The sequence below is a fragment of the Acinonyx jubatus genome, chromosome C1, assembly GCF_027475565.1.
Source record: "Acinonyx jubatus isolate Ajub_Pintada_27869175 chromosome C1, VMU_Ajub_asm_v1.0, whole genome shotgun sequence".
NCBI lineage: Eukaryota > Metazoa > Chordata > Mammalia > Carnivora > Felidae > Acinonyx > Acinonyx jubatus.
The window spans coordinates 180701198-180714761 of record NC_069381.1 but is presented as its reverse complement, the minus strand read 5'-3'; the positions used below and the strand labels follow the sequence as shown (position 1 = coordinate 180714761).

At 40.0% G+C, this 13564-nt stretch overlaps 1 protein-coding gene across 2 annotated transcripts in view; it reads right to left on the bottom strand.

Moving 5' to 3' along the window:
* Nucleotides 1–13564, bottom strand: part of MOB4 (MOB family member 4, phocein) — a 43944-nt gene that overhangs the window by 21006 nt on the left and 9374 nt on the right. Inside the window, exons 1-2 of one of the 2 annotated variants that reach the window (XM_027055062.2) lie at nt 7847–7995; nt 4115–4177 (exon numbers count right to left, since the gene is read on the bottom strand). In XM_027055062.2, coding sequence (XP_026910863.1) covers nt 4115–4177; nt 7847–7906 — 123 coding nt within the window. In that variant the 5' untranslated portion in view covers nt 7907–7995. Of the gene's footprint in view, nt 1–4114; nt 4178–7846; nt 7996–13564 lie in introns of those variants that run through there. The other variant, XM_053215505.1, reaches the window with a different exon arrangement.

Here is a 13564-nt window from a genome sequence, read left to right as displayed (position 1 = left end):
CAGAGAGAGACGGAGGATGAACGGGGGAGGGTCAGAGAGACAGAGGGAGACACAGAATCCGAAACAGGCTCCAGGCTCTGAGCTGCCAGCACAGAGCCCGACGCAGGGCTCGAACTCACGCACCGCAAGATCATGACCTGAGCCGAAGTCGGACGCTTAACCGACTGAGCCACCCAGGCGCCCCAAAGACATTTTCAGATGAAAGAAAACAAAAGATAATTTCTAGCCAGCAGAGCACTCTAAAAGAACTGCTAAAGGAAGTTCTCTAGACAGAAGGGGGAAAATATAACACCAGAAGAAAACTTAGAATCAAGAAAAACAGAAATTATAAATGTCTGGGTATAATTATAATAGGCCATTCTCCTCCTGAGTTCTTTGAAATATGTTTTGGCAGATGACAGCAAAAATATAACATTGACTAATGGGGTTTCCAATGTATATAAATGTAATATTGACAGGAAAAGCATAAAGGGATAATGGGATCCATAGGATGATAGTTTCTACATTATATATTTCAAATATATTATACAGAGGCACCTGGGTGGCTCAGTTGGTTGGGTGTCTGACTTGTGATCTTGTGGTCAAGGGACCAAGCCCTGCAGCAGACTCTGTGCTGAGCGTGGAGCCTGCCTGGGATTCTCTCTCTCCCTCTCTCTCAAAATAAATAAACTTAAAAAAATATATTACATAAAGAGACAGACAAAATTAGAATTCAAATAGAACACTAAAAATGTTCAAGCTGTAAAAAGGCAGAAAAGAGGAAACAAACAACAACAAAAAACCCAGAGGGAACAACCTAGATGGTAGACCTAAATGTAAACATATCTACCAGTAACTAAATTAATATTAAATGGCCTAAATACACCCATTAAAAGACACACACTATCACACACACACACAAAAAAAAAAAAACAAGAAAAGATAACCCAACTATACACCGTCTACAAGAAACTTACTTCAAATATAGGTAGATTAAAAGTAAAAGGATGGAAAAAGATATACCATACAAACATCAATCAAGAGGAAGCTGCAAGGAATGAAAGGTGGTTCAGTATTAATAAAAAAAACAGGGTGTCTGGCAGGCTCAGTTGGGAAGCATGTTGAACTCAACACTCCCCAATTTCAAAACTTACTACAAAGCTATAGTAATCAAAACAATGTAGTATTGGTATAAGGATAGATATACAGACCAATGGAACTGAATGAGCCCAAAGAAATAATCCTTACATAGTCAAATAATTTTTCACAAGTGTGCCAAGACCATTCAATGAGGATAGCCATTTAAACCATTTTTAAGTGTATAGTTCAGTGGCATTAATTACATTCACAATGTTGTGCAACCAAAGAAAAGACCCAATGGCTTCAGTGGTGAATTTTACCAAACATTTCAAGAATACCAATCCTGGGATGCCTGGATAGCTCAGTCGGTTAAGTATCCAACTTCTGCTCAGGTCATGATCTCATGGTTCATGAGTTTGAGGCTCACGTCGGGCTCTCTGCTGTCAGCAGAGCCTGCTTCAGATCCTCTGTCCCCCTCCCTCCCTGCCCCTCCCCTGCTTGCACTCTCTCCTTCTCTCTAAAAATAAAGATAGATTAAAAAATAATAACAAAAAAAATAAAGAACACCAATCCTCTTCAAACTCTTCTAAAAAATCAAAGAGGAGGGAATACTTCCTAACTCATTCTATGATGTCAGCATTGCCTGACACCAAAGTCAAACAAAGACACGTGAGGAAAACTAGAAACCAATATCCCTTATGAATACTGACACAAAAAATCCTGGCAAGCCAAATTCAACAGCTAATCAAGAGAATTATAGATCATTATCAAGGGAGATTTATTTCTAGGATGCAAGGATGGTTCAAGATACAAAAACTGATATATATGCCTCATTAACAAAATGAAGGGGGAAAAATCACATGTTCATCTGAATTGGTATATTTGACAAAATTCAACACCTTTTTAGGTCAAAAACAGTCAACAAACTACAAACAGAAGGAAACCAGTAACATAATAACTCAACATAATCAAGGTCACGTATGAAAAACCCACAGTGCACCTCATACTCAATGTGAAAGACTGAAAGCTTTCCTCTTAAGCTCAAGAACAAGATGCCCACTTTTGCCACTTCTATTCAAAGGAGTATTAGCAGTTTTGGCCAGAGCAATTAGGTAAGAAAAAGAAATAAAAGGCAACCAGATTAGAAAGGAAGAAGTCAAAATGTTTACAGATGACATGTTCTCAATATGTACTTAAAGATTACACACACACACACACACAAAGTTCCAACTAATAAATTCAACAAAGTAGCAGCACACAACCTCTACTTTTAAAGGGAGATGGCTCAGGTCATGATCTCACAGTTCAAGCCCCACACTGGGTTCCATGCTGACAGTGCAGAGCCTGCTTGGGATTCTCTCTCTCACTCTCTTACCCCTCCCTGGCTCACTCTTTCTGTCTCTCAAAAATAAATAATAAACTTAAAAAAAAAATTTTAAGGGAGAAATATCCATACACTTTTCCTGTAATTTTTCCCAATTTCCAGGCATAGAACTCTAAGTTTATATTTCTGTGTCTTCCACAAGGCCTGTCTCATTGCCCAATAAATATTTGCTGATTGAACAATACATTCTTTAAAGGCAATGAACAAATAAAGCCATTCATTCATGAATACTCTTCCATTTCCTGTGCTAAATATTATACTGAGTCCATTCAAAAGGTTTTTAGTATTTCTGTTAATATCATGAATTGGTTTTTATGCTCAAAGAATTCAACTGTATTCCTGTTTGATTTCCCAGAATCTTCAAATAACACAATAAATCCAAACAGCTTCTACTTCTATTATCTCACTATCAAGATAAAGCCAAGCCTCTCTTTATTACATATTTTTCCTTTAAATATGTTAGTTAACCAGGGCCCCTGGGTGGCTCAGTTGGTTAAGCGTCTGACTCTTCACTTATACTTGACTCTTGACTTCGGCTCAGGTCACGATTTCACTTTGAGTTGTGAGTTTGAGCTTTACATCAGGCTCTGTGCTGACAGTGTGGAGCCTGCTTGGGATTCTCTCTCTACCTCCCTCTCTGCCCCTCCCTTGCTGGCACACGTGCTCTCTCCCAAAATAAATAAATAAACTTAAGAAAAAATGTTAGTTAACCAATGCCAAATCCAACTTACTAGTCCAACTGGTTAGTTAACCAATTCCTAGTCCAATTTTACTCATCTTTTTGTTAACCTCTTAATGCAACTTTTAATAATTGGCTATAGCAAGTATTTCTTTCCTAGATTCTAGATTTTACTCATTTTGGAAGAACTATTACATTTTTTTTTAAACCCCAATGTAGGGTGATTCTCAATAAGAATGTTTAAGAATCCCCTGAGGGGCTTTTCAACCTACACAAGTTACAGAAGTCCATCTCCTTGATAATCACTGCCTTAGTGAACTACTTAATAGTGGCAATAACCTAAAAGGAGGCATCTTAGCCCTCAAATGTATTAGAGAGCACAAACATTAAGAGCTAATGGCAACTAAAATTTAAATGTAAATTTAGGGGCGCCTGGGTGGCTCAGTCTGTTAAGCATCCAACTTGTGATTTCCGCTCAGGTCGTGATCTCACAGTTGGGCTCTGCACTGACAGCATCAAGCCTGCTTGGGGTTCGTTCCCTCCCTCCCTCTCTCTCTCTCTCTCCCCCCCCCCCCCACCTCTCTGCCCCTCTCCTACTTGCACTTACACTCTCTCTCAAAATAAACTTCAAAATAATTTTTAAAAATGTAAGTTTAGATACATGTTCTCAAGTGTCAGTAACCACGTATGCTCTTTCTTCCTACTTAATCATGTTATTCTAATTTAGCATTCAATTAACTTTGAATTAAATTCACTCTAAAGTAAAATTTGGTACCCCAATTTGGCACATATTAATAGATATTAAAATGTACTTAAGCTTCAGTATAGCTTACTATGCCATCTTAAAACAAAATGACTGATAAAAATTTTAAATAGGCATCCTGTTATTTCCATGGATTCTGACTTATGCTAAAAGACATAGGAATATTTAACTACTCCAAGGGAGGCAAAATGCTCAGGTTACTGGAGTTGCAAAAAACTATTGTTATTACCTGCTGAACAGCTAGTGTACTGTCCATTTCATCAAAGGATTCATCAGGCCAATTATAGAAATCCTACAAAAAAAAAATTCATGGTTAAAGCACATACAAAGTTACAAAGAGGCAACATTATTTTCATTAACTTTAATTCTTAATAAAGTTATATTGGAGAAGAAAGCTCTCATACTATAAACAACATGATTATCAGTGAGTAAGTCAAAGGAACTTTAAAACGAACACCAAGATTTTATTTAACTGAACTACAAGTTAAAATTTTCAACCATAAATCCCTAAACTGTTCATGGATTACCTAAGGAGATAAATCTATCACTTTTTTGTTTATGGTGGTTAAATATCTCTCAAAAAGTTGAAAAAAAATCTCCAAGCACTGATTCAGTTTTTACCTAAAGAGAATAGTTTGTGACGGTGGTGGCAGTGGTGGTGGTGCTAATAGTAGTTATTGTCCACAAGTACTATTTTAGACAGACATTATAAATTATTATTCCAATTCCAAACGATGTTTTAAATTTCTAAATCAAAATATGAGCTCCACTAAAAAGTAGTCAACCAGTCTTCATTAAGGGCAATTGGTACTTTTGTGGATCACCTTATACCAGTTCTGAAATTCTCTATAAATAGTCCAGTTCACAGACATTCCCCTAAGTATTTAAGAATCTTCCCATCTGACTGATTTTTTTCAGCAAAGTCTACCTATGTATCCTTAGCAGGCAGCACAACATATAGTAGTTGCTTGATAAATGACTCTGGGGTAAAACTGAGGGAAACAGGAGTAGTGAACCAGTGATATATAACCCTGTATCAATCAACATGGGTAAGTCTCCAAACACCTTAAGCAAAAGCTGGAGCAAATGACAAATTCAGTGTACGATACCACATGAATAAAAATTTAAGAAAGTGCAAAGCATAATTCTGGAGACAATGCATACATAGTAAAAGTATGCAGCAAAGCAATGATAATCACTATCATTTGGTTGGAAGAAGTGAGTAGAAGACAGAAGAATGTGATAAAGAGGGATTTATCTATATTAGTAACGTCTTAGTTATGAGAGTAGATGATAGGTATACCTTAAGTGTCTTAAACTTTTCACATTTTTCTATAGTTGCCCTATATGAATGAAAATGAACTAACTTATTTTAATATGTCAGGAGGGGCACCTGGGTAGCTCAGTCAATTATGCATTCCACTCTTGATTTGGGGCCAGGTCATGATCCCATGGTTCCTGAAATTGAGCCCTTTGCTGAGCTCTGCGCTCATAGCTCAGAACCTGCTTGGGATTCTCTCTCTTCCTCTGTCTCTCTCTCTCTGCCCCTCCTCTGCTTGAGTTCACTTGCTCTTTCTCTCATATTATTTAATGTTATTTAATATGCTCTCATGTTATTTAATAGGTAGATCAAGAAATAAAAATAACTTTCTAGAAATTGTTCCAGGATGTTTTTTTCCTAGATAGCATGTAGTTTTTTAAATTCTTTCTATGCAATTTATACTGAAAATGTTTTCCATCAATATGCTTTGACTATTCTTCCCTTTAAAAAAATTAAGGTAGTTTGTAAAATATTTTGTTTTAAAAATATTAAAACACACATATAGGAATATACAGAAAAGATATAAAAGTGTTAGCTGGTAACCAAATGTTTTGTCTCATCATAACTGTCATATGCTTTAAACACTTACAAAAGGAACCAAAAATTGGCTTAATGAACATTCTCATGCATTTCATGAAATAAACATTTACTGAAAACCAACCATGTGCCTATATCCCAATCTAACCAATTAAAAAAAAAATAGGAAAAAAATAAGTAGAAAGACACCTCACCTACTCTATTATAGTTCTAAATAAATAATTTAGAATAGATCTATTTCACTGAAGGAAATCAATGTGACAGATAAGAAATAGAAAAGAATGCTGCTTAAGCAGTCTTCTTTTTCTAATCCTTACCTCTTCTGTGACATTTTATTTAACAACCTTGATCTATGACAATGTGGGGGAAAAAAGCAAAGGAGAATTCTTATATGTTACTTACTCATAACATAGGAAACAGATGTTACAACATTAACTTAAAATATATTCTTTCTAACCTTTCAAAATTAAGAACTGAGTAAATAAAAATGGATGGCGCTTCTCAGAATGTGAGAACACGAGTCCACCTCAATATAAAAATATAAAAGCTGATCACTTAAGAGAAGAATCAGAAACAATGTTCCTACAGAATAAGAGGTAAAAGTTTCTGAGAAAAAGAGCATTTATAAAGAAAGTCTGGAAAAAGTAAAAAGCAACCATATATAATATTGGGGTGCTGGGTGGCTCAGTCGGTTAAGCGTCTGACTTCAGCTCAGGTCATGATCTCACAGTTCATGAGTTTGAACCCCAAGTCAGGCTCTGTGCTGACAGCTGACAGCCTGGAGCCCACTGGATTCTGTGTCTCCCTCTCTCTGCTCCTCTCCCCCTCCCCTCTTTTATGCGCTCGCTCGCTCTCTCTCTCAAAAATAAACACTAAAAAAATAATTAAAGAAACCATATACAATATGTAAAAAAACAATATGACATGTCCACAAAACTGCCAAAAGTAACTGACAGCTAAATGTGACTCTATAGTAAGACTTTTAAACTAAACTCTCCAAAATTCTGTACTAAAAGCAACTTGATGAATAAACAAGGTCACCAATGAGCCAGAGACTATGTAACCTTGAGCAAATGCAGTCAATTCTCTGGGCTTCAGTTTCCCTGTCTGTAACATGGATCTGGGAAGTGTCTGGATATAAAAGATACTTTGAAAGGACTTCTTTTCCAAAATTCTGTGCAGTATATTAAAATATTTTCTCTGGCATATGGTCAGAGCTCCATGTTTTTTTCCAGTTTGTTTTCCCCACTTATATCACTTTTTCTTTAAAATTACATTTTAACACATCTCTTCTGACTTTAGAGCACCTATTCAACAGCTGGTGGATTAAGCACATCAAATCTAAATGTCTATTTGAATATTTTCTTAGAATGTGAGGCATCCGCCTTTTGAAAATCCCCCAGAACCAATACCTAAAGGAACACAAACTCACCCCAGATACTGCCTACTAAAAGTTGATAAAACTATTACCAGTTTATTCCCAAACTATGCCTCACACGTAATAACAAGGAATGACATCTAACAAAAGCAACCTGATGATGAAACTTGTTGGGCCAGAGAAAAGCTGCAGCGAGAAATGGTCAAAGGCAAACCGCAGAAGGATAATCGCCACCAGGATCCGGCTAGACAAGCTGGCAGGCAGAAGCCGGGCAGGCACGTCACAAGCCAGGTAGGAACCGGAAGCCAGAACAAGGTTGGCTGTTTACACCCCCTCCCGCCGTGGCGGCACCGACCCTCCCAAAACCCCAGGGTCTCCACCTGGCCGGCCGCGCCCCTCGGACGATAGTCAGAATTCAGGGGAGAGACGAGAACAAGTAGTCGCTGCCGACGGGCTCGCACACCGGAGTCCCGGCGGTCACCGCCCGAGACTCGCACCCAGCCCCTCAGGCCCACCCTCAAGTCAAGGCTCGGCAGGCCTCGCGAGCGGCCGCCGCCTCAGCTAGACCCAGGGGTTGCGGCTCCGGAAGAGCAGGCCGGGCACGGGTGCCCCCTGCCCGCCAGCTTACCGCCCCGGCCCAATCTTCTTTCGGGGGCGACCAGCTTCCAGGTGCGGCGCGGCTCGCCACCGAGAGTGCCCACGCAGAAAAGGTGCAGAGATGGTACCTGCGCCTTGGTGCCCGGCCTGTTCCGCCTCAGCACTGCCGTCCCCTCCGCCATGACCATAGTGCCAAAGTCTAGGCGGCTGGAGTCGGTACCCGGATGTAAGGGAAGGCTGCCTGCGCCGGGGCGGGTGGGGGGAGTCGGGGGGCGGGACGGGGTGGAGCGGAGCTCTGGGTCCGGGCGCCAGGGAGGGGCGGCAACTGAAGGATCAGCCGTGGCCCGCGCGGAGCAGGGCGGGAGGACGGAAAAGAGTACCGGAAAGGAACAGCTGGCGGAGGGAGGGACACGAGAGAAAGAACAGCCGACGACTCACAAGTCGTGGCGTGGAGGAAGGGACAAACATGGCAGCGAGGACGAGGACTGGCTTTGGGAAAGTCCGCAGGCCCCCACCGAAGCCCGCTTCGGAGTGAGCAAGAGCGTAACACATTGCTGCATCTCCCTGGGTTTAGGTTAGTTACACTCAACGGATAGAGCTTGCATAATGGTGACCGTTTCAGTAAACCTTTGTCCTAGCAGATACCCAGAGAAGCATAATTGTGTCCCGAAATCCTCACAGACAAGCAAAGTGGAAAAACAGGCCAGCAGTCGGAAAATGCCACAGACCCCCGCGTGAAACCGACCTAATCTGAAATAAGACTAGGGCTTAGATTGTCAAATGGTATTTCCGCCATCCTCTGACTTCAAAGCCAAGGACCTTTTCAATGACAAATTTGTGAAGATAAAAGACTGAGACACTAATTATCTGAGAATGGACATCTGGTACACAAAATTAACTCGTAGTTTTTGCAAGTCAGAAGCAGGAGGAGGAAATGATGCCCCTTGACAGATGGTGGGAGTTGTACATCTTTACAGGATTCTAAATTTCCTTTGTTGCAAGTTTTAAGTGTTCTCTTATGTTATGAAATCATGGCAGTTTTGGCAAACTTTTGTTTCCTGTTTAGAAACGTTAAATCTTTGATCTGGGTTGAGGGGGGCCATAGGATACCAGATAGAAAGCCAGCTCAAAGGGTGAAAACTGCATATGCTAGGGTGATTTTCAAGAGAATAAAACATCAGATATCCCATCAGATACACTTAAAAGTGTATCAGGAATGCTGAGAGGAGAACTATGTCCCAGCCTCCAAAAATGGAAGAGTGTAAGAGAGGTTGGTTAAATTGAGTAGGAGCAAAGCTGAGTAATTAGCAGTGATTTGAACTTGGCTCAAAGGGGCCTGAGAGCAGGAAGTTGGTTCGTCTTTAAGATTCATTCATTTTGAAAGATGTATAGACTGGTAACTTTTCCAGAACAAGGAACTTAATTCCATCACTACTTCCTAAGATATCAAAAGATTTATTCATTCAACAAATATTAAGCCCCACGATGTGTTCAGCGCTGAGGTACAAGTATGAAAAGGCCCAATCTTTAACCATGAATTGCCTAGAGTGTAGCAGTGGAGAAAGACGTGCAATCACCAGTTCTCTTACTAAATACAGTGAGAATCTTGGACAAGTGGCACCCAAATTGTTGCCTCCCAAATAAAGACATGGGGTGGATCTGGGGAGAGCAGAGTGCTAGGTAGGACTATAAATCTTTAAACAACTCTACCTCACTTACTCCAAGGATTAAAGTTAAAATTTCCCAGATTGTGTGGTTATGTCCCTGAATTGTAAATAACAGTTACCTACAATTGAAGGGGCTCATCCTAATGTTCTCTTAAGTCCAGATTTGTTATATTGTTTCAGCTCATCTGAAAAAAAACAAGAGAAAAAGTGAATAAGTAGAATTAAGTTCAGGAACAGAATAGGCATTCATCTCTGAAAAATCCAGTAAAGTTGCATTATGATGTCGACTATATTGTTTCAGCTCATCTGAAAAAAAACAAGAGAAAAAGTGAATAAGTAGAATTAAGTTCAGGAACAGAATAGGCATTCATCTCTGAAAAATCCAGTAAAGTTGCATTATGATGTCGACTCTGGCCTTGTTTACAGGAAGAACCTTGTTCTTTAGGTTTGAAATGTTTCTAGCTCATAACCTTCACATTTATTTCTTCATCACTCTGCAGATTATGACCTCCAAACAAAACCACATATCTAAACAGTGTTATTTTGGTGGGTGGGGGAAGGGAGGGAAGAAGAAGAAAAGAGAGCATGATCAGTAATAACAATAACATGTAATACTGGGTTACTTGAATATTTCAGTTAAAGGAGGAATAGTCTTTTGTTTTTTAATTTTTTTTAACATTTATTTATTTTTGAGAGAGAGACAGTGTGAGCAGGGGAGGGGCAGAGAGAGAGGGAGACACAGAATCTGAATCAGGCTCCAGGCTCTGAGCAGTCTGTACAGAGCCTGACTTGGGGCTCGAACTAATGAACCAGGAGATCATGACCTAAGCTGAAGTCAGACACTTAACCAACTGAACCAACCAGGTGCCCCAGGAACAATCTTTTGTAAGATAAAATGGAAAAGATGGGGCTGGGATTCAGAAAATCGAGATTCTCTTGCCTGTTGACTATAAGACTTTGAACTATCAAATAAGAATCTAGGGTAAGTGGCACCCAAACTGTTTCTTCCCTAAGAGAGACATTTCCTTATTTGTACTGAAAATAGTACACAGCAGTTCTTTCTCTCTACCTCATAGATGATGAAAGCAAGTATAAAAGTAAATATTCATGGAGCACCTGGCTGGCTCAGTTGGTAGAGCATGTGACCCTTGATCTCAAGGTTGTGAGTTCAAACCCCATGTTGGGTGTAGAGATGACTTAAAAATACAATCTTTAAAAAAAATAGTAAATATTCCTTGACTTTTATTAAAGTTTTAAAAGAAAATATTTTAGAAATCCAAAGTATCATGAACAATTTCAAAAATATCTAACCTGTATGAAATTCTCTTGAGCAAATGCTGAGAAACATGAATAAGATGTAAGCTACTTTCCTCAAAGAGCTTAAAAATGAATGGGGAAAGGTGATATGTAGATTACTACAAAGCAAAATGTCTGAAGTCTGTTGCTTGCTGTCCATTCTTCACACGTGTTCTTTGTAAAACATAGTTTGATCTTGCTCAGTATCCATCTCTTCCCATATGACTAGAGAAAGGTAAACCCACCTCTAACTGACATTTAAGTCCCCATTGGCCTAAGCCAATGTTTAGTTAAAGGGTAAGCATCTGACTCAATTTTAGCCTTAAGAGATATAAAAGGATATCTGATGGAGGACTTTGGGGAAAGGTTTCTTCTTGAGGAGATACCAAAAGAGATGGTTGAGATGGTCCCTTTTTTCTTCCCATGAATATTGCCAAGTTTGGGACTGCACCTACCACGTTGACTTGAAGGAAGCCAGCCTAAGAGCAAAGCTGACACACTGAATGATGCATGAAGTAGTCAAAATGTACCCTAAAGCATGGGTATTAAAGCATGCAGATTTCATTCCAGGCCAAGCAAAGATGAAGCAGCAGAGAAACATGGGGTTATATGTTCATAGTTGAACAAATTAGTGCCTACATATGGTTTTATACATTTTTCTTTCTTTTTTTTATGTTTATTTTTGGAAATAGAGAGACAGAGTGTGAGCAGAGGAAGGGCAGAGAGAGGGATATACAGAATCGGAAGCAGGCTCCAGGCTCTGAGCTGTCGGCACAGAGCCCACTGCAGGGCTTGAACTCACAAACTGTGAGATCATGACCTGAGCCGAAGTTGGATGCTTAACCGACTGAGCCACCCAGGCACCTCTATAAATTTTTCAATGTATTAAAAACAGTTCAAACTTAGACACTTTGACTACAGATGAATAAGATACCAAACTCCTATGGCACTTCACTTTTTTCTCTAGAATTCTAGGATATTTGATCAAATTGGTGATTGTGGTAGCCAGCTGCCAAGATAGCCCCCCAATGATTATTAAATCCCTTATGTACGCTTTTAATAGGTAAACTTTATTTTTATTTTTTCAAGTTTGTTGATTTATTTTGAAAGAGAGAGTGCACAAGTGGGGAGGGACAGAGAGAGGGAGAGAATCGCAAGCTGGCTCCACTCTCATTGTGGAGCCTGATGTGGGGCTCGATCCCACGACCATAAGATCATGACCTGAACAAAATCAAGTCTGTTGCTTAACCAACTGAGCCTCCCAGGCACCCCAAACTTTATTTATTTTGAGAGAGAGAGCCAGCGCAAGTGGGGGAGGGGGTGAGAGGGAGAGAGAGAATCCCAAGCAGGCTCCGCAATGTCAGCACAGACCCCAATGTGGGGCTCGAACCCGTGAACTGTGAGATCATGACCTGAGCTGAAATTAGGAGTGGGACACTTAACCAACTGAGCCACCCGGGCACCCCTGTACACTTTTTGTTTATTTTTTTAGTAATCTCTATATCCAATGTGTAACTCTTAACTCATGACCCTGAGATCAAGAGTTACATGCTTTCCCAATGAAGCCAGCCAGTTGCCTCCCTGGTATGTACATTTTTGTGTGGATCTCTTTCATACTAAATTGGGCTGGCCTGTATAATAAGATACTGTGAAAATGATGTGTGACTTCTGATGTTAGGTCATAAAAGACATTGTGGCTTCTGCTTTGCTCTCTTAACTCACCTGCCCAGTGTGAGAAAGCTGCCATGTGTGAAGCAGTTAAGTAGCCTTATGAAGGGTCCTGGTGCAGAACTGAGGTTCCCACCAAAATCAGGCATCAACTTGCTAGAGTGAACCAACCATCTTGGAAGAATAGCCTCGAGGCCCAGACAAGTCTTTGGATGACGGCAGAGATACCCCCCACCAACTAGGACCACCCAAATAAGATGCTCCCAAATTTCTGACCTATGAATACTATGTGAGATGTTTATTGTTGTATTAAGCCAGTAAATTTGGGGTGATTTGTTATGCAGCAATAGGTAATTAATACAGTAATTCCTAAACTTTGAGGAAGAGAAAATATGATCAGAAGAGACCAGTCACAACAGACTATTATCCTTTCCTCTTTTCAATAGGTCACCTAATGTCTTTCATGAATTTAGCAGCACTTCCTATCTTTATTTTCTCAATGACACTAATCTCTAATATTTGCAGGGGCACCTGGCTGGCTCAGTTGGTAGAGCATGTGACTCTGGATCTCAGAGTTGTGAGTTTAAACCCCACGTTAAGGGTAGAGTTTGTTTGTTTGTTTGTTTGTTTGTTTATTTATTATTTCTTAATGTTTATTTCCTTTTGAGAGAGAGAGAGAGAGCAGGGAAGGGGCAGAGAGAGAGGGAGACACAGAATCTGAAGCAGGCTCCAGGCTCCAAGTTGTCAGGACAGATTCCAATACAGGGCTCGAACCCACAAACCATGAGATCATGAACTAAGCTGAAGTTGGACGCTCAACCTACTGAGCCACCCAGGTGCCCCGAGTTTACTTCAAAAATAAATAAATAGGAATGCCTGGGTGGCTCAGTTGGTTAAGCATCCAACTCTTTTTTTCAGCTGAGGCCATGATCTCATGGGTTTGAGCCCTGCATGGGGCTCTGTGCTGACAGCATGAAGCCTTCTTGGGATTCTCTCCCTCTCTCTCTCTGCCCCTTCCCTGTTTGTGCACATGTGCATAGGTGTTCTCTTTCTCTCAAAATAAATAAACTTAAGAAAAAAAATAAAATAAAAAATAAAATGAAATTATGCTATTAATTTAGTTGTTTATTTCTCCCTCCCGAATTGTATTCATTCCTGTATCTCCAGTAGTGCCTGGAACTTGTTCAACAAAATGAACAACTTAAAAGGAACAAA